The sequence below is a fragment of the Porites lutea genome, chromosome 4 (genome assembly GCF_958299795.1).
Source record: "Porites lutea chromosome 4, jaPorLute2.1, whole genome shotgun sequence".
Taxonomy (NCBI): Eukaryota; Metazoa; Cnidaria; class Anthozoa; order Scleractinia; family Poritidae; genus Porites; species Porites lutea.
The window spans coordinates 26,870,683-26,891,722 of NC_133204.1; the positions used below are offsets into that span (position 1 = coordinate 26,870,683).

The 21,040-nt window shown below is 38.6% G+C and overlaps 2 protein-coding genes across 3 annotated transcripts in view; one reads left to right on the forward strand and one right to left on the reverse strand.

Moving 5' to 3' along the window:
• The window catches only part of LOC140933138 (uncharacterized), a 16,886-nt gene extending 15,215 nt beyond the window's left edge, over positions 1-1,671 (reverse strand). Inside the window, exons 1-2 of one of the 2 annotated variants that reach the window (XM_073382653.1) lie at positions 1,439-1,671; positions 34-274 (exon numbers count right to left, since the gene is read on the reverse strand). In XM_073382653.1, the coding sequence (XP_073238754.1) occupies positions 34-259 (226 nt within the window). In that variant the 5' untranslated portion in view covers positions 260-274; positions 1,439-1,671. Of the gene's footprint in view, positions 1-33; positions 284-1,438 lie in introns of both variants that reach the window. The other variant, XM_073382652.1, reaches the window with a different exon arrangement.
• Positions 1,672-1,719: 48 nt separating this feature from the next.
• On the forward strand, positions 1,720-20,440 carry LOC140933139 (DNA topoisomerase 2-binding protein 1-A-like). Its single transcript, XM_073382654.1, has 14 exons — positions 1,720-3,423; positions 7,313-7,597; positions 8,459-8,700; positions 9,136-9,319; positions 9,849-10,543; positions 11,414-11,572; positions 11,956-12,153; positions 12,794-13,069; positions 13,390-13,533; positions 13,953-14,171; positions 15,771-16,162; positions 17,126-17,321; positions 17,920-18,103; positions 19,680-20,440. The coding sequence occupies exons 1-14, from the start codon at positions 2,028-2,030 to the stop codon at positions 19,919-19,921; spliced, it is 4,812 nt and encodes a 1,603-aa protein (XP_073238755.1). The 5' UTR covers positions 1,720-2,027; the 3' UTR covers positions 19,922-20,440.
• Positions 20,441-21,040: the final 600 nt, after the last annotated feature.

The window sequence follows — 21,040 nt, forward strand, 5'->3', positions numbered from 1 at the left end:
GTGGTAAAACCAAAAATCAATGACTTGACAGACCTTCTGAGTTATTTCCTGTGGACCAGCTAACAATCCTTCTGCCACAGTCTACTGAAACTGACTCTAACACAAGAACCTTAAACCAAATTGCAGGTTCCAGTGACTGAGACACATCTTCACGAGATTGGTGTGTGAGGCTACTACCAATGCAAGGACAAAATCCATCTTGAAGATGCACGTCTGTTACCCAGCGCCGTTGATGTCCATCTTTTAAATAGATATGCATTGCAATTCTAGCTCTCTGTAGAATCTGTGAAATGCAAAAATATTTACACTAAAATTTAGTTGACATGATAAAATACTAAAGAATCTATAAAATCCTTGACAAGATTACGTTTCAGATTGAACTTAAACTCAGATACTGACCCAAGAGTCGTAAGATAGCTATCCATTAAGTTCCAGATACTGACTATTCTACATAATGACTATAAACAATGAACCTCTTGAAGGTGAAGTCCATTCTCAGATTAAACCAGTATTCCACCTGGTTCGATTCTAAATGTTCTTCATTTCCTGGCCCCAATTAAGGGTAGATATATGGGAAACAAAGGGAATCCTGGTTTTATTTTAACCTGAAAACAGATTTTAGCTACAACATACCAAAATATGAAACAAAAGAACCCTTTATTTGGAAAGCCAGTTTTCATTCAATTAATGAAAATATTATTTTTAAAAGGTATGTGTCTTGACACAGTATTATCTCTTGGTCACAGAAAAAGAGATAATCTACAGCTGTACATGTAGCTTAATAGAACAATGCATGTAAATGTTCATGTACCAGAACTTTGTTGTCAATCCAGTCTGTAATCATATTCATGACTAAACACATCATGCTCGCCATCCAAATTTTTTTAACTCACTGTATGATTACACTCCTATTAATAATATTATTCTTCATACAACTCCCTCACTAATCACCCGGTGATAAATAATAATCTTACCCAATAACTAGAACATTTCCTGAAACAAAAAAGGATTATGGCCTGAGCCTTACTTCAGCCTTATTAAAACTAACTTTAGTTTTTGGGCCTTTGGACGAACTGTTTGTTTCGTATTTCCCTTTGAGCTTAATCATTCACAAACTTAATATAAACTTAAGCTTAACAATACAATTTAACGTTCACGACTATTATTAACTACCAATAAAAAAGAGCTTGTCAGATAAGTTTTGAGCGGCAGCTTGTACCTCAAATACCTATTTTTGTGAGAGAAGCTAGAAGGCTCTTCGCCCGTTTATTGGAAGGCAAAAGGTCAAATGGTAATCATGCATGCAAAATATGCCGCACGTTCGCTGATCAATTTGATTTTTACGATTATTTGTACTCCTTGATCGGTATCATTTACGGTTTGAAACTATTCTTGAGCTTCACCATCTCATTTTTACCATATTGGTCACTGTTCTTACCTTATTTCGCTATCTTTTCTTCAGATTACGTTGACTGCTATATTTGGCTTGTCTTGTTGTTGACTTCTAGCTGTGTTCGAGGAAACTTTTTCAGGACGCTTTAGTCGCATGATCTTGGATCTTCCGATTTAGCGTATTACTGAACTGATACTCACTTCCGAAAGGAGTCTCTTTTTAAAATGCAAGATGACTTTGATACTTACAAGGGCGTAAAATCAGCCAAAAAATATTGACCACAGTTTTCCCACCGCTTCTGAAGTGACGGAAGTTGCAAAATACTATTGGTGTTGCAGAGAATCTTGGGAAATATTACTTTCGAACATTCTACGCATGTGTGATATTTTCCCGCCAAAAAAACTGGATCAGGCTTCCGTCTTCGTTTCTTCAAATTTTTACTATTTACAAAGTGATTTAATCCACGAAAGCCCATCAACGAGTATCATTTTGGACAGAATGTGATAAACATTAAAACTGGAAATTATTTGGTGAACTTTGGACCAGAGAAAACTCATGATAATCAACTCAGGATAATCCAATATGGCGGATGCGAATTAACTGCTAACTTATCGTCAATTTCAAGCGTTGGAAAATGGCGAGTGGTGAAGATCGCGTTCTGAGATTTATTGGCATTGATAACACGAGGGACAGTAATCTTCGGCGGGCTTCGGAAGCTTGCAAAAAATACAAACTAGATACCGAATGGATTTCTTCGGGTGATTTAAAAAATCTAGATTTGAAGCCGAAGAAATCCGTTTTTGTTTTAGAACGTTTTGAAGGCGAAGATTTCGAGTTGTTAAAGGAGAATGCTTGCAGTATTGTTGGATCCCAATGCCTTTTATCTTGTCTGAAAACCGAAACTGCTCTACCAAATTTACAGTATCCGGTGTACTCTGTGGCCATGCGTGGTACTGTTGTAACATGCACAAGTGTCCCAAGACAGGAAAGGGATCAACTTTATGATCTTATTAAGCTCATGGGAGGAACTGTGTCAAAGGATTTTACCAATTCAGTGACTCATCTTGTGGCTGGTGAAGTAGGCTCACAGAAATACCGTGTTGCCTGCAATGTAAACAAACCAATCTTATTGCCTGAGTGGGTTTACACTTGCTGGGATATGTGTCGTAATGACCACATATGTGCAACAGATGAAGAATTCATGAAGTTGAGATGTCCAACGTTTAAAGGTATCACTCTCTGTGTGACAGGGATTGAGGCAGACAGACGCAAAGAAATCAAACGACTTGTTACAGACCATGGCGGAACATATTCTGGGGAACTGAACATGAACACCTGCACACACCTTCTTGTTGACACACCAAAAGGAGAAAAGTATGAGTTTGCAAGACGATGGAATCTACACTGTGTTTGTACACAGTGGTTCTATGACTCAGTTAAGTCAGGTTTCTGTCTTGATGAGTCAGACTTTTACACTCTTCCTGATGATGAAAACAACAGTTCTCAAGCTGGGCGAAGAGTATCTTATGGTTTAATTAAAGGTAACAGTGCTGTTTCTTCTAAAACCAACACTGACAAGGAAATTGCCAATAAGGCTGCTGAAGCAGCATACAAGAGTGCTCAGAAACATGGAGATAACGACCTCTTAAGTAGTTCTGGGAATAAAAAATCATTGTCAAATCAATCAAAACGGTTTGATAATGTCTCTAGACTAGGAGAAACACGTTTAGATGACACACAAAGCTCAGACTTTGATGTACGGCTCCAACCTGGTAACATGTTTTTGGATGGATGCAAGATTTATCTAAGTGGATTTAGTGGTCATAAACTGGAGAAGCTAAGGAAGATTATTAACTGTGGAGGAGGGACCAGGTTTAACCAGATCAATGAGATTGTATCTCATGTTGTTATTGGAGACAGAATTGATACAGACCTTGATTTGTTGAGGAACTGTGATTTCCAGGGGTTTGTTGTCACTGTTCAGTGGATTTTGGATTCTGCAAGAGAAGGAAAAAAGTTGTCCGAAGAAGGCAAGTACTGGACAGATTTCCCTTTTTTAACCCATAGCATTTTGCAGTGCCTTACATGCATTCTGATCACAGTCTCCCCCTTCATCACATTATTAAGTTGTGTTGTCTTAACACTGCAGGGTTTAAAATAATGACAGGTCAAAGGAGAGTTTTCGGCCAAGGTGACCATTTTTCTGAAAAAAATTTTCAGGTGGCTTGTGATTTTTACTGGTCAGGTACATGGCTTTCAAATAAATAGCTCTAAAAATAAAACAGCAAATTACAAAAACATGGTTATATCTTTTAAAAATATTTTAGCTGCTGGCAATCACAAAATTTGGAGAATATAGTACATGTACTGTTTTTGTCGTGTCACTGTTCTTCAAGATTCATTAATTAATTCTCAGTTTCTCAGTATTCTAACAGTTCAAGTTAATTAGCATTCACGCGTTGAAAGCAGCTCGCCTCTTTCACTTCTACATTTCGAGGATTAATACTGTGATTTACAGAATGATTCGTTAAAAAGGTAAAACCCAAATATTCTTATGAGAAATTCGCTCAAAAGATGAAAAACCTCTTAGAAAAAACTACTTACACTAGCATGAATTATCTCCTGGTCTTCGTTTCTAAATCTGAATTCTTCTGTTCATGTCCACTGCTACAATCTTGGACAAAACTGTTGAGAAAATGTCACATTCTCAGACCATTTTTCCTAACATTCTCGCTATACCGCCTCCTCCCTTCCCCCCTCCCCTTGGAAGCAATGTTGTTGTGTGTTCTAAAGCAACCCTGATCCTTAAACATTTGTAGGAAACAACATTGACCTGGGGGAAGGGGAATTTGGTACCGCAAATCAGTTGTTTTTGAAATAGTGTTGTTGCGTTACATAGTGTGCATGGAGGGGTAAAAATTCTCAAGTAGTTTTGTCCGGGATTGTAGCTCAAACTGAATTTTTGAGCTATTTTGAAAAAATAGCTCATATGTCAGTGGTGTGAGCATATGTATCTTTGTGGCTTTGTATCTTTGTATGTTGGGATGTTTGTTGCAAGAGCCAATAAGGTTGAAGGTACTATGAGTTGATGCTTAGGAACCAATGAGATCTTGGCTTCTATTTAAACATGGCATTGGTAAAGGTCGAACAAGGGCACTTTGAGACCGCCATCTTGATTTTTCACTATTTTTTCGTCTTTTATTACGGCTACAGGTGTGTTGTATTAAATATCTTCATGATTCAAACACTGTGTACAGTGATGCAGCTGTTTAAGGGTTCATATTTTAGTATGGATGCTGTTTTAAGGCATTTCTGACCTAATTCGGCTATCGGTACAACGCACGTCAGTATGAGTCCTGTTTCACCTGCTACAACTGGGTAGAGTATAAAAGATCATATATTTTCAAAGCTCTTCCAATGAAGCAGTAATTGATATTTAGATATAGACTTTAATTCGAAAGTATGCGCCCTATAAAATGTGGTTTTAGAAGGTTAAAAAGGCAGCTTATTTTTGTGAAAGCTGTACTGAGTATTGTTAATCCTGTAAACAAGCTTTAAAAATATTATTCTCTCGCTTACAAAGTTCAACAGACCTTTTTCGTTCTGGCAAAACGAAAAAAAAAGAATAATAAGTGAACAACATGATACATCCTTCCTGCATACTAAGTATTATAGTTTCTGAAACGTATTTTATTTAGTAAAGATGCGTAACTTAAGTAGAAACAGTAGCGTTGGGGAATAAAATTGGAAGAGGCTAGTTGACACAATAATTAGATACTGTTGTATTAAGTGGAGTAACATGATACAAGTAAAAATATAATTTCAGCAGTTTGATAATTTTCTTGGAAGTTAATAAATGTTAGGCTATCAACCTTGACGTTGCATGAAACATAATTTAATTGCAGATGTTGTAATAAAGCCGAGGTGATTTCTTAAAGTCGCAAAATTTTGTAGTAAAACAATTTGCCTTTTTTTTTTACGTACGGATGGTAAAAGGGCCAAAGACCAACATCTTCATATGCAAATTGTGTGCATGAGTTATTTTTATAATTCTGTTTACTAGATTACTGTGTGATAACTCGAACTCCCTCACGTACGAACCACGAAAGGGGCAAAGTCCAACATTTTCACGTGCCAGCTGTGTGACTGTACATCTCATGCAGATTGGCTTTTCACAATAATAATAGTAACTTGGACGTATGAAGACCTGTTTCGTTTAGTAACTAATTCCGTAAAAAAGGCTCTTGTCTTTTAAGAAGCAATAGCTTCTAAAACATGAAGAAATAAGTTGTCGGAGTTAAAGACTGTCTCACAAATGTTAATAAATGTTAGGTTATCAACCTTGACGTTGCATGAAACATAATTTAATTGCAGATGTTGTAATGAAGCCAAGGTGATTTCTTAAAATCGCTTGAGAAAATTCTGTAGTAAACAATTTGCCTTTTTTTTTTACGTATGAATTGTAAAAAGGCCAAAGACCAACATCTTCACATGCAAATTTTGTGCAAGGGTTATTTTTATAATTCTGTTTACTAGTTTACTGTGTGATAACTCGAATTCCCTCACGTACGAACCACGAAAGGGGGCAAAGTCCAACACTTTCACGTGCCAGGTGCCTGACTGTACATCTCATGCAGATTGGCTTTTCACAATGATAAATAGTAACTTGGATGTATGAAGACCTGTTTCGTTTTGTAATTAATGCTTTAAAAAAGGCTCTTGTCTTTTAAGAAGCAATAGCTTTTAAAACATAAAGAAATAACTTGTCAGAGTTAAAGACTGTTTCACTGAGTAGAATCGCATGTGAAAACCTCGTGAATTATGATGATGCAACCATCTACCTCAATGACAAAAATCCTGGTATTTTGTAACTATTCAGTATTCGATGAGTCACATTTTGGCTTAAGAAACTCCGAGGAAACCTTAGAGTTTTTCTTCTAATCAATGTTTGGTGAGTAGAAATTTATTTTACTTTAACAATTCGTTTAACTTGCACCAGATGTAACAGGGAAAGACAGAGGAAAGTGAATATATAGACCTGTAGAGGATCGACTCAGCTGAGCGTTTCATGTTTTCATTTATGTAGCGCGATACCCAATTTTGCACAACAACCCAAATCTACATTTAGGATGAAAAAGGTAGATTCATCACTCTTGGTAAGGTTACACTGAAGTATTAAAGTTACACTAAAGCATTCAAAATAGCTCATGCACGTTTAACATGCCTATGTTTAAATTAGCGCTAAAATGCCTTTAGGGAATTTAGGGGACGCATCGCTAACGGCAACAGATTTAATTTATAACGTGTACACTGAGTAGAGTTGGCTACATTCTGCGTCTTTGTGAATGCCACTCAGCAAAAATATTACTATTTCTCTGAAGAAGAAAAAATTCCATATTTTTACCAGTCAAAAGTAAGCCAGGGCCAATCTAAAATTTGTTTGGCCAGTCAACATGATGAGCTACTGTCCAAAAAGTATTTTAAGTATGAGACTGATTTGATTATCATCTGAAAATTATGCATTAATGTCTTTCACCAAAATATTAATGCTTCAACAAGCCGTGACTTTTAGTGCAGACATTCCGGAGGAAAACATTTTGTTGTTGCAAAAGTTAAGACATCTCTAACCTCTTCATAATTAGTACAAATTAATTGAGACCCTGGGTACAATCTACCTGTGAACAAAAGTGATGTTTTACTTCACCCCATGGCAGTAAACATGTAGCAGATTGTGATGTACATATGCCCCTCATTTCCAATGAGAACCCCAGAATTTGAACCCTCTGAGGAATCACTGATTAGCACACAAGGGTCCAATGATTTTGAGCTACAAAAACAGAGGTATTGATTACGGTCAGGCTCAGCATCCTTCAAGAACTGGTAATTTCGCCAGAACCAATGTTTAACTGTCTTTTGCAGATTATCTCTGTTCTGATGGGATTCAACATCAGGAGCTTTCTCCTTCTTGCAAGGAAAATGAAGATCCAGAGGAAAAGCTTTTAAAAACGTCAACAAAAAAGGTGGCACCATTACAGAAACTTTCTGATAATAAACAAGATAGTAAGATAATGCATGAGGATGATGCATTTGAAGATGATGATGTGTTCCAACAATACTTGCCACACAATATGGACTCTACTGAGAATAATAATCATGGCACAGAGCAACAAGTCCACCTGCAGAGTGATGGCGGCCAGGGCAAAGGTAAGTTTAATTCAACCTGAGATTATTTTATTCATGAAGGAAAACAGAAAAGATACATCTGACAAGCTCTTTGATGTTAAGTCGTTAGTTTGTACAAGTCTTACAGATGGAGAAATACATCACAGATGTGACCAATCAGAATGTGCCATGGACTGTGTTTGATTTCCCTTCAACTAAATAGATATATTGATATACATATTAATTTTTTGTAATGCTTAAGTAGTCATAATGTGAAATAGATTGTCCTATTTAAAAGTTGTAAGAAATATCAATTATTAGAGACAAATTCTCCACAAATGCACATAATTTGTTGGAGAACAACTTGCCAAATGCCCGGGGAGATCAGATTTTTGTTGGTCAAGTTAAATGCCAGTTAAAATTTTTTCACCAACTCAGTTGATTCGCTCCTCCTATTGATAATAAGGGCAATGAGACAAATGAAATTGAGAATCAAAATAGCTTACAAAATGTTAACCTGAATTTAATTTTGATGTATAACATATACAGCGTATGTTACAGGTCAGAATTAATTATATTCTGGTTAAAATTCTTTAACCTGGGAAGGTTGATTCTTAATTCTCTTTGTTCCCTAGCTCTAATTTATGAATAATCGGTGCCAGGCAATGAAGATGTATAAGTCACAGTCTTTTTTGTCTGTCTTGTGTAAAGGACCGTTTTTCAATACAGACTAGTGGGAAACTTGTTTGGTGCACTGTAAAGCTGAACTAGTCCCTTAAACATGACTTCTGGGATCTCTGGGCTCCTTCTAATTCTTCAAAAAGCACAGCCTTGATGTCTAGTACTTTGACCTGATGTGACCTGAAAAGTATATTTTACGACCATTTTTTTGGTTCCACTCAGATCATCCTATTACTAGTACAGATCCTGATGCCACACTTGATGAAGGTGATGAACCACAACAGGATGGTGGTTTACTGGAGGGTAGAAGCTTTATAGTGGTTGGGTTTGATGAACATATAGAGCGCCTTTGGCAAATCATAGAAAGCAATGGTGGAAAGCGAGCCAGTGAGAGGCAAACGGCAGACTTTGCTATTTTCCCTATGAATACAGTTCCTGAAGGTAGAATACAAGCCAAACAATTGGTAAGACAATTTTTTCTATTTGCTCCATTAGGACTGTTTTTGTGATTGATAATTATTATGTGAAATTGGGCCTTTTTGCATGAACCCACTCTGTTTCAATGTACTAGTGTCAGCAGTACTTGGGTTGAATAAAGAATGATCAATGGAAGTAAAGGAACCTCAGATTGAGTCCATGACATGACATTGGTTGGTTCGTGCTTTTTCAGTGTTCCAATATTCTCCTGCAGTGTATTGTTGTTATTTTAGTGTGCTTCAGTATAAGTTTGAATTTTAATATTTACTTTCCTCACCTCATTATTAGAAGTTTGAAAGATTAAAAATAAAGTTGAAGTAGAACCTAACTCTTGTTTTAGAAGCTGTATGGATGTAATGCCAGTCAAAGTTGCTGCGCTTCAGCTGGTAAAATAATTTGATGTCTCTTTTCTTATGCTGTAGGCAACATTCTGTTGGTTAGAACAGAGTATAGAATGTGGCCACCTTTTAGAACTAGATAATAGCTTCTTATTCAAGCCCTTCAGTATTCCCAAGGGATGTCAGCCACTCAAGGGATGTGTGCTGTCGATCAGCCAGTACACAGGAATGAAGAGGGATCACATGTATCAGCTGGCTGAGCTGCTAGGTTTGTTTAATTAAAAATAATAATAAATGAATGATTAATGATTTTATGGTAGCACTTCTACTTAGTAGTTCTTCGTCTATGTGATTCCTGGCTGCATTGGAATTTGGAAATGTTGGTTTTTGAAAAGAGGGGAAAGCCTGAGTGTCCAAGGAAGACCTCGTGTAGAAAAGGAGACATACAGCAGCAAATTCAACCCATACATGTATATATGTGGCATTAATGTTACTGGTCAAATTTGATTTCTGGTTAACTTTGATTTGACCTAGGTTGATTCTCAATTTCCTTTGTCTCCTAGCCCTAATTCATGAATAATAAAGTTTAGGAGGCAAAAAATTTAAAGTCAATGTTATTTTGACCTGTAGCATAGGTGTTCTTGGATTTAAACATCAACTTGATTGGCATTGTAAATACCCTCTGATGCCTCAGCAAATAATTCTTTGTGCTCTTTTGGGAGCAAATTTATTTTGAATTCAGATCAATGATGTCTACAAACAAAATGTATTGAACAATGGATTGTCATTTTAATCAGGTGCCAGCTGTCAAGAATACTTTGTTCGTAAAGCAAGTCGGAACTACCAAGCGAGCACTCACCTGCTATGCCAAACTCCTGATGGCAAAAAATACTCAGCAGCAGTGAAATGGAACTTGCCTGTTGTTAGTCAGCAATGGCTATTTGCCTGTGCCGTGAGAGGAACTTTGGTTTCTGTTAGTGAATTCCCAGTTAGCAAAGACCATGTAAGCATTCCTAGTAAAGCTGATGCTAACCCAGTGGAGCGAATGACTGAAGATAGGTCAAGTTCTAAAGAAAGCACCAAGGATGACAATGAAAGAACTGCACAAGAAGAGGTTCGTTTGGAAACAGATGATGTGCTCTCCACTGAATTTCCTGCTTTGCCACACAAAAAAGAAACTACAAATGCTGCTAAACCCATTGCTGATGGTAGCAGTGCTTTGAAACAGCCAATCAAGAGACCATCCATTTACAGTCGTCCATTTAGACCATCATTTGATTTGGCTGATGTAATGGAGGAACTGCAATCTCCAGCATGTGCCAGTCTAAGAAGTAGGAAGAGTCGTGGTAGCAGAAATAGTTTCCCTCTGGATGATTTTTTTGCTGAGAACATCAAGCAGACCCTCCAAAAATTTGGGACTGTTGCTCCTCCTACAAGAGAAGGTGAAGATGATGGAGCTTGGACAGCATATGATGAACAGCAAGGAGAAAAGGTAAATTTTAGGTCACAGCTTATTTGGTTTACTGAACTTTTAAGGTTACAAGATTACTTGTTATTGTTGCCTGCCGTCTTGAATCCCTTCCCTAATTGAACTTCACTGAACTTAATTGAAATTTGCCACAGTGACTGAACACGGAGGCAGGGGACAAAACATGACTTACTTCCCACTTAAAATCAACCCCTTCATTACCCACCCAGCAAGGTTTTAGCCAGAAGGGTGTCCAGCCATCCTACAAATGCCCATTTTTGAAAGAAATAAAAGGAAAATTCACTTAATCTCTTATAATTTTATGGGAAAACATGCCTTCTGGACGGCTAGTTTTCAAAGTCTGGCTAAAAGCCTGCCACCCAGACCATTAAAGGTTGTCCCACACCACCAGGATCTATGCCCCCAACTCTTAACAAACAGCAGTGTGGATTATTTCATGTCACAAGGATCAACAGTGAAAGAGCTGTGGGACGGGTCCCACAGTTTTTTGTCCTTATCCAAGAAGACTAGAACGTCTAACCATTGTAGATGTCACAACAAAGGCTTCACATTCTCCTCAGTTGATTTACATTTTAAGACCCTGAGTATAGGTTCAGCGGGGGTTTGAACCTGCAGCCTCCCACTCGGCAGACCAGCGCTTATCCAGTTGAGCTAACCAGGCAGCAGACTCATTTCCTCTTCCTGTTATACCCAGTGAAAAGGCATGTCTCTGGTAGCACTTTGAAAGATTTGTTTATCATTTTGCTAGCCTACTTACAACATGACCTGGCAAGGTTATTTAAACCCAAATAATTTTTTGTTCAATGGTGCTTAACAGATAATTTAAAATGCCTGTAAGTGCTTCCCTTAAGCTGTTGATTTCTGAATCTGCAGGAAATGGATGAAACCAATCAAAGGATCCTTGCTGGTATTGTGTTATCAGTCAGCAAAAAGTTAGCTCAGCAACAAACAGAGTTGTTTACCTTGGCAACATCTTTTGGTGCTGATTATCGTTGGCTTTATGATGAGTCATGCACTCATCTTGTTCACCAGGTGACATCATTGTTTGTCAAGTTGTGATAAGTTCAAGGTTTTAGAATTATCAAGTGTTAGAATTATTTTCAAAACTTATATAGATGAGATTTGCAACATTAAGGGTATATTTTCTGGCTAACTGGATGTAACAAAGCAGCCTTTTTTGTTTTTTGCTCATGTGCATAAGCCAAAATGTTTTGTTTTTATTTCTGTGTAACTCTGTCATGATTGGTCAGAATTTCCAAAATGAGGTATCGGTGGAAATATCTATCCTTGCTGATGCTGCTGCATTTCAACTTAATAGCTCAAACTGAAAGCTAAGGGCCCAGAAAGGAAAATATGCATGGTTTTCTGTGGAACCAAAGCAGTCATCAAAGTGTTAATTTGCATCTTTATTTCAGGGCTCAGCCAGTGACAAAACAAAGGAATACACCCAAGCCAAGGATCGAGGGATTTTCATTGTGTCTCCACATTGGCTCTATGCCTGTCAGGAGAAGAATGAAAGAGTGGATGAGAGCATGTATCCACACACCTTTAATCCTAAACTTAGTCTTCCTGTGCTTACTACGGGTAGAAGAATGACCAGATCCTCCAAAGCTGTGAGTATGTTACGGCTCAGTTTCATGTTTGCTTGACTGTTTCACATTCTTATCTATTTAAAACAGGCTTTGGGATTTTGATGTTCCTCCCCTTCCCCCCTCCTCAAAGTTGATTATGATGTGACTAGTAAAAAAGTTCTATTTTGGAAGTCTGTTGTCAAGGTCCTTTGGTGTAACCACAGCATGCAATGAAAGTCGTGTCTGATAGTCCAGGACTAGTGGATTTTGCAATCAGGCTAGTGAATCCTGTTCTCAACTTGCCCAAAGGGCAAGTGAAGTTTTTTGGGAAGTTCAAATTACAGAAGAACTGGAATCAATGCTGCTCATCAAAAATTTTTTTGGGGCTACTTAAAAGACTCTTTGGCTAGTACATACTAGCAACGACTTGCCCAAATGGCACGCCGTAAAACCGACTTTCTTTGCGCCCTGAACCATTTAACTGAAACCTTTTTTGGAGTTCTGGCTTGTAATATCATTTGTTTTCCAGTATTTTGCAAAATAAAATTGATGTTTTCTTGAGGGGTATGGGTTTCAGTTGTCTGCAACACGAACCTAGCGTTTGCCCTCTAATGCTTATCTTTACACATATCTTAAAGTGGCATTGAAGTTGAGCTTAAATTGTCTTTGTTGTAAACTCTAGTCAACAGTGGAACAAGAAATGTCACCTCAAAAGAAAGGAAACTCAGCCATAACTGACAAGTGTGATCCAAGTGACTCAGAACAACCAAGTAAGACAAGTGAAAATATGGCAGAGAATGAACAGAATAAAGACATAGCAGTTGGGGAACTAGGCGTGGCAGAGAGTACCACAGAAGAGGTGCAATGTGATCCTCAAATGGGTGCTGGCACTTTGGAATCACTGGAAGCACAAGAAGACTTTAAGAGACAGCTTGAAGCTATCATGGGTGCTACTAAGGTATACTTACCATGAGGAAAATGTTATTAACATGTCAATACATCTTTACTTGGATGTTTATTTGTTTAGGCAGCCACTACGGTCAAACTTGTATTAAGCGGTTACCCTTGGGGAATAGATCAAGACTTTTAGATGCATGGACGAGAACGACTACGAGTACATGTTTGCTTCACTAGTTTGACTGTAACAGTTTAACCCATTATTGGCCATTGGTCATTTAAGACCATTATTGGATTTAAAGGTTAATCTTGTGTTTTGTACATTACTGTGAATTTAACTGAAACTGCTTCTCTACTCAAACAAGTAATACTTCTTTCAAGGGAAAAGGGAGAAGAAGAAGCCGACGCAATACGTCATCAACTAACTCGAGCCTTGCGTCCCACAATGCTTCAGGAAGTGGTGCAGCAGCTAACATGTCACTAGCAACAAGGCGGACATCATCACGGCTTAGGCTCCGTTCTAAGGTATTTTTCCTTTCAATTTCTTTCTTGGCCTTCTTTTTTTTTGTATTTTTAGTTTGCTAGAACATTTTTCTGTTTGCCCTGTTAATTGGTGCAAAACCCAACAGATCTTGAAGTAACTGTCAATCTCCTGTCTACAGATATTAATATCAAAAATCGTTTGCTGTAGTTTTTTAGCTCTTATGTTTCTACATGTACGATACAAGATATGTTCTGTTGTTATTTTATACTATCTGACACCTAGAGAGACGTATATGAAACAGAAAGCTGTGTTGGAAGGGTGACAAGGGGCAGAAATTGATAGTGATGCATGTAGATTTTACGATGAAACATTTCTTTCTACGTGTATGTGATCCTCAGTAAGTTTTTTTTTTCTTGTTAGAAAATGCTCTACTCATTGATATTTATTCAACTTTCTTTAGGCTGCTGATGTTGACAGTAACAAATCATCATCAAGAATCAAATCCAGTTTTATGGCGGTAACAGATGAAAGTGAACACTCTCAAAGTGATACAATAACTTATGATGATCCTGCCGGTAGGATGGAGCGAGAAAAGATCATGGCACAGCTCAAAAGGGGTTGTAGTCCAAGTCCTGATCTCACAGCAGAAGAGGATGAGGAGATTAACACAACAAACAAGGTAGGTATTCCTCGAGAAGCGTGGCCGAGCGAGATCTGTTAATTTCTCGCACGCTTAGCGCGTGGAACGGGCGTGGATCGTAGCGGCCTGCAAACTCTTGTGGACCATGTAAATTATATAAGTCTATACAGAAACTGGTCCATGTATATATCTCTTGGTATCCGCAATGACGTCATCAAACGACCAACTTGATCGGATGGTTTGACTGTCTTTACGCCTCTTTTGGTGATCAAGAAATACTTTTGCCGATAAATTTCGACGGCAGGAGTATTTTACAGAGACAATTGAAGGAATGTGTACCAGTGGCTTCAAAATAAGAGCAAAAATCGAGATAAACGAACATTTGTCAGTGCGTCTCACTTCAATGTTGCTTTCTCTTGAGATTTACCATTCAATTCATGTTATACCGAGCTAACCTGCAGTGAGCTTGGTTCTTTTCCCGCCATTGGATCACACTCTGGTTTCAGCTCCCGTAAATCAGACGGTCGTTGAAGCGGAATCCAATGGTTTCACCCCGTAGTGAGTTCGCCCCCAACTAGTTCGCCGCGTAAGAAATTGAGTTCAATTCATAGTAGCTCATAGTGAATTTGGCCTTGTAAAGAGTTAGCCCCATAACATGTTCAGAATTAACACCACGATCCATCAACCATTTCGAGTTTCCCATCCGGCGACCGAAAGAATGCTAAAATGCTTCAAATAGAATCAAATAGGATAATGAAACAAACAAACAAGAAAAAAAGACAATAGACAAAGAATTAGGGGTCCACACGAGGGTTTGCGAGATCCGCACTTCCAGTATTATTAATTAGAGTCTATGGGTATTTCCGATGAAATAGAAGTCGCGACGATCGCTATCGATGAAACGGCGATCTTGATTAAATCAGCAATCGCATAGTCATTCCGATCAAGTTTGACAGTGTTGTAAGTAGTGCGATGATGGGAAACTAAGAAAAAAAAATTGCAACCATGAAACTGTGCTGCAAGTTCAGAGTTTTTGTTTTGCTTATTAACCCTTTATATATATATTTTTTGTTTTGTTTTGTTTTCTCGTTTTTTCGTCATTGTGGTCGTGGTTGCTGGAAATCGCCAGTAGCGTTACAACGGAACACAATTCTTAATATGCGACAATTTCGTTGAAAAACAGACGAATTGATGGAAAATGCGCGAGGTAAACGACGTCCGCAGGTACCATAGAGAGGCTCATTAATCAGTGCTCGTACCAGGACTGTTACATGGGAAGCATCAGGGCCCCATCTCCTGAAAAATAGACGAAGCTAGAAATACCGTGCATGTCAACGAAAACCACGTACAACGAATAACAAGAGCCCATACTTCAAATGGTCTTGTTAGAGTTGTTTTGTGGTCCACGAAGATGGCGACATGCCACTATGACACTCTGTACGCGAGTGACCAAGAAGGTTGAAAGATGTTTCAGATACAGATGTTTGGCTTTTTGCGCGGGTCACTATATAAGATTTGATCGAAACTCGGAACAGCTCATGAAATGTCTCCGGCCCCTAGGGTATCAAGAAGGAAGGAGCTAGCCCATTAAATTTTAATGATATATCTTTCATGTCTGTATGTTATGCTTTCTTTTAGAATGAGAAAACAACCAACTCAAAAGATTCGTTAGTCACAGGAATGATAGTCTCGTGCAACAACGTCACTAATGAACAACGAATAAGACAACTGAACACAACCATCAGATCTGAGCCGCCCTCACCTGTGTCCAGCTCAACCCCTGCTGCCCCGCCCATCGGCCTCCAAATCAAGGACGCACAGAAACCTCAACCTATTAACCTTCTGGATGGAACAACCTTGGATCAGACAGAAACACGTGCTCCATCCCCGCCCAAGTTTCAGCTGTCAGTCATGACACCTCAAGAGAAGATTGATTACTCAGCACTGATCGAGCAACTTGGAGGCCAAGTATTTGACACTGTTTACTTCAATCCTGATTGCACTCATGTTGTAGTCGGTAAACCAAATAGGTAAGTAGAGCAAATAAAGAGTGAAAAAATAATTACATATATTAGGGAGAGTAAACGAAGACGTTTTTGAGCGACACACGTCAACCGAAAGTGGACTTTTTGCATTCTTCGGAACTGATTTTGTCCAAATTTTCGACCAGATCGTCTCTATAAGAGTGAAGACACTTAGCAATATAAATTTCGTAGCGCCAAGGCATATTAAAATGGAAAAGGCCTGACTACCTATTGAGGTGCATCGCTCAAAAATGCCTTTCCCTAAAAACCTTTATATTTTAACTTTTCTCTCGTTAAAGTTTCTCGGTCAAAATTAACGACGGATTTTTGGAAAATACTGAAAACGAATTCTACCACGTAAAATAACTCTCCAAAGGGTTTTATTTAAACTGTTAAACGCTGAAGATTTCATACTCAGAATAAAAAGTTAGAACTAGACAATTTCTATGCAATTATATTTTACCCAATAGATTAGAGCTCTTTTTAAAAAAAATACCAAAATCTCTGTTTACAATGAGTAATTTGTCACCAGACAGTATATCATGGTCAAGGGCTAGCACAGTCTTGAAAAGTCCTTGAAATTTCTTCTACTCTGAATGCTGTAGCCTTGAAAGTGTTTTTCTTTTTTTGTGCTTTTTGCATTGGTTGTTCAAGGAAGAATATAAATCATAGCTCAGAGAAGTTAAAGGTGATTTACATAAGAGTTTTTTGTTTTATGCAATAATTAACTATCAATGAAAAATTGTAAAAACGTTGGTAGAGCATACAGTTCAAGCCTTAAGTCCTGTTCAAATGGATTGGGAAAGTGCATTTTTTGTGCAAGTCAATCTGTGAAATTACAATTCTGATGGGTGGTCCTTGAAAATTCCTCGAAAAGTCCCTAAAAAATAGTTGCAATTATTTGTATGAACCCTGGACTCACAGTAGCCTACCAACACCTTTTTAAACATGTTTTTGGTTTGTTTAAAGGAATGAAAAGTACCTGGCTGCGGTGGCTGCTGGAAAGTGGGTGCTTCATAAATCGTACTTGGAAGCCAGCAGGGAGGAAGGCTTCTTTGTTGACGAAGCTGGCCATGAATGGGGCGAAGAAATACCTGGAGAACCCTTCAATAAACTTGCAGCTGCCGCTCAACGCTGGAGGATTCGGCTTCGACAAGAACGAGCGGTAAGAAACAGTGATTTTTATTTTAGAGGGTGACAGAGCTGCATGTGACAGTAGCCTTTTCGGCGTTCAGATGGTGTGGTGCAAAGTCAAAGAGTGAGAGAGAGGAGAGAACCTTCACATCTCTTTGCACCGTCCACCACAATCCGAACAACTGGAACAGGCAACAATAAAAGTCATTGATTGGACAATGACCTACTAGAATTGAATCTTAACTGTGGTCTGACATGATGTCTGACAATGTCATTATCCAACCCTAAGCGCTTGTGAATGGTGGTACCATCTCCGCAGTTCACATATATGATTTTCATATATCCACAACTTCAATGTAAGTCATTTTGAGTATATGTCTCTAATCAGTCTACCAGTGAATTACGTTTGTACCAGGCACAAATTTCGGGTAACGCGTCCTTGATTGACGGACCCAACTTTTGTTCTGTCCGACGAAAATGGTGGCAGACATATTTCCCTTGAAGAAAGAATAATTGTTTTGCAACCCTGGGAGATAGGTGACAATGCAGATCTATCTCCACCAAAATACTTTCGGAGACGAAGAATTTGGTAACTTATTTAGATTCTCTTTTTCACGTCCTGTATGTAGGCATCCTCGGTGGCTGGCCAAGGCACGTATTCCTGTGGTGCTTTTAGTGGTTGGGTGGTACTCCTGTGCGTGGACAAGTCTCGTCAACCAGGATTTAAACGTTTGTTAGAAGCCGGAGGAGCTAAAGTAACAGGAAGTAGGCCACCGTTCAAAAACACTCAGGACTTTTCTCACGCATTTCTTGGTAAGTATTTCGATATTTCTGGCGTCAAGCTCCACCTAAACAGACGCAACATTGTTGTCCAATATCTCCCAACTTTGTTGTGTATCGTTGAGAGTTGCTGCGCAAAGTTTGAGACTTGTCCAACTTTAATCCAACAAGGTTAAAATGCAGCATTTCCTTTGTTCTGTGATCGCAGAAGCGAAGCGCAACCATGTTTGATCCGTTTTCTCAGCTCTTTCAACATTTTTGGGGCCACGCACGCGCATTACACATGGTCCTTGAACTTCTCTCATTTGTGTCACTGTATTATCGCTCGAATCCTTTTAATTTATCAATATTATGGCGGAGCGAGAAGGTGCAACAAGAACGCTCTTGCCTTTCCCCTGGATTTTCTGTCTATCATCTGAAAGTCGAATTTGTCAAATGGTTATCCTTCCCACAATGCCCTCCAAGTTCGCTATGGTACGAAAGTTGAAAAAACGATTTTACAATCGAGAACGAAGTTGAAAACGGCTTAATAACTTCCTCGTCGCCCGGGAACTGATGGGATTGAGTATGCATCTTTTATTGTATCTATTTTGAAATTACTGGTGATCCCTGCAAGCTGATTGGCACTCGGCAGTGGGATTTATTCACGAATCGCACTGTTTTTTGCTCCTGATCACATCGGTTCTAAATCGCACCATTTATGCTCTATATCGCAGTATCTGTTTCGAATACAAAATGAGATGTAAAAACCTTTTTGATTCCACTTTTTCAGCAAACTGGCTACTAGATCACTATAAGTTTGGTACTGAAATATAATGAATTCTGTGATTTAAAAATAACTGTAATAAAGTGGTAAATGAACTTCGTGTCTTGCAATTTTGGTCTGAAATCATACCTGTGATTTTAAATCGAACTTGTGCGGCGCGCTGCGTCCGATTTTAAAATCACACTAATGATTTCATACCAAATTGCACTCCACTCAGTTCAATAACCATTATTAATTTTGTTATATTTACATTAGGCATTGTTAAGCGCTTAGAGCAATTATTGATTAAGCCCTTTTTATACATGGCATAAAATTTCATAATCTCCACAGCAGGACCAAAACTCATTCGCAAGTGATCAGGTCATGAAATTAGAAACCGCGAATAAATAACTTTTTCACCGTCAAGGCGTAAAAGTTAGGGTATGTGAGGTCGCCTAGAGTTGGAGGAGCGACCAGTGGGGGTGGGGATGGGCAGTCATACAACAGATTAGATCGCCGTTGAGTAGATCATTTGAAGAAATTGTCGCTGGACAAAACTCCCACGGTTATGGCAGACCACGAGCATGCATCTAAGTCGCCAAGGTTTAACATGCCGCCACTACGGATTGTATCAATCTTTCAATACATGCCCTCCTCTCAATGATATATTTTTTAAAATTATTTTTATAACTATCGTTATCTGAATCCACAACAGCAAAATTATAAGTTTCGATTTTAACGGAAGGCTGTATAGGAAAAAAGTGCTGTTTATTTTTTATACCTGTGATGGCGCAGTACATTAACCAAAAACCTTGTGCCTTGAGCAATCATATTCGAAAGCCAATGTTTTATTTTTGTTTTCAGATTTATCAAAAACAAAGGTGGAGGCGTCAGATCTAAGCTTGCTGCAGAGTTATAACGTTTGGTGCTTAAAGCCGGACTATATCGCTGAATACTTGATGCAAGATCCACCCCCTCCCCCACAAAAATACTTGCTTCCTGAAATAGCTAAACTGGCTGAACCGGACAGACCTGTTTCTTCTCAGTCAAGAAAACGAAAGGGGGAAGATGATATTTCAGGTGGTGATAAGAGAGCGCGCGTATGAGAAACAGAATTAACCGAGGATGTTTGCCTTTCAAGATCTGAAAACAAGAAAGACAACATCATTTTTTGTCCTATAAGAAGTGCGAACTGATTGGGTCTGTAAGTTAATATGAGCATACAAATTCTGCTTCTTGTAGATGGAAAGATAAATGAACAGTGAATTAGTGAAAGGGTTATATCAGGCCATTAACGCCTTGCGTTTCTTTGTCCAAAGTAGCATGTATAAACTGAAATGATCAAATTTTATCGAACATGTACATTGTACATTATCGTTATCGCACTCAGACATTTTTGTACGTTTTCAGGGTAATCGTATGAAACCTTCATCGCTTCCGTGTTGGCGAGCACTCTGCGCGTTTACGCGTGTCCCATGTACCTTGTGGAAAGACTACCCGTTTCCTCTTGTAGTAAAAAGCAAATATTTGTGTTTACTAACACTGTGGTAGATTGTCTTTTTTACCTCGATTAAAAAGGCTTTTTTAATACGTTAGGTCATTAAAGAGTTTTAGAAGAATCTGTATTCATTGTCGAATTTTCATTGTTTTGTTGGATTCACACTGAATTCTATTTTTGCGACACCTGTTGAATTTGTTACATACATATAGTTTTACTTGGGATACAATTTGAACACAGTCGCTCCTCCATGAGCTACCACCTATCCAAAGAACAATCAAACCTTTACAGTTGGAACCTCTCGTAAACGACCAGCCTCCTGTAAGCGACCACGTTCACTTTTTGGGGCTGACGGTCTTTGTTTTTTTTTTACTTGCCATTGTTTTTAACCTGTTGTGAGCGACCCCTTGATTTAAAGTCTGATCTCTAGGTTCGCTGTATGTACCATGCTACTCAGATTACACTAAAGGTCGGTACACACTAGGCGACAAGTTGCTGCAACACGTCGCGGCGACAGATCACTCCGTGTGTACAGGTCGGCGACTAGTTGCAGCCACAAGGTGAGGCGACACGTCGCAGCGACAAATCGCTTCGTGTGTACTGGAAAATTTTTGTGAAAATCTTTGTCTCCGCAACAGAATTTTGTCGCTGCAACAAGTCGCAAAAAATCAAATCAGACTGAATCTGTGTTACTTGTTGCGGCGACAAATTCTGTTGCAGCGACAAA

Excerpts from the sequence above, each read along its gene's own strand:
- LOC140933139 (XM_073382654.1), top strand. The coding sequence starts at position 2,028 with ATGGCGAGTGGTGAAGATCGCGTTCTGAGATTTATTGGCATTGATAAC. Across the intron at positions 8,701-9,135 it reads GAATACAAGCCAAACAATTG|GCAACATTCTGTTGGTTAGA; the intron begins GTAAGACAATTT and ends CTTATGCTGTAG. Across the intron at positions 10,544-11,413 it reads ATGAACAGCAAGGAGAAAAG|GAAATGGATGAAACCAATCA; the intron begins GTAAATTTTAGG and ends CTGAATCTGCAG.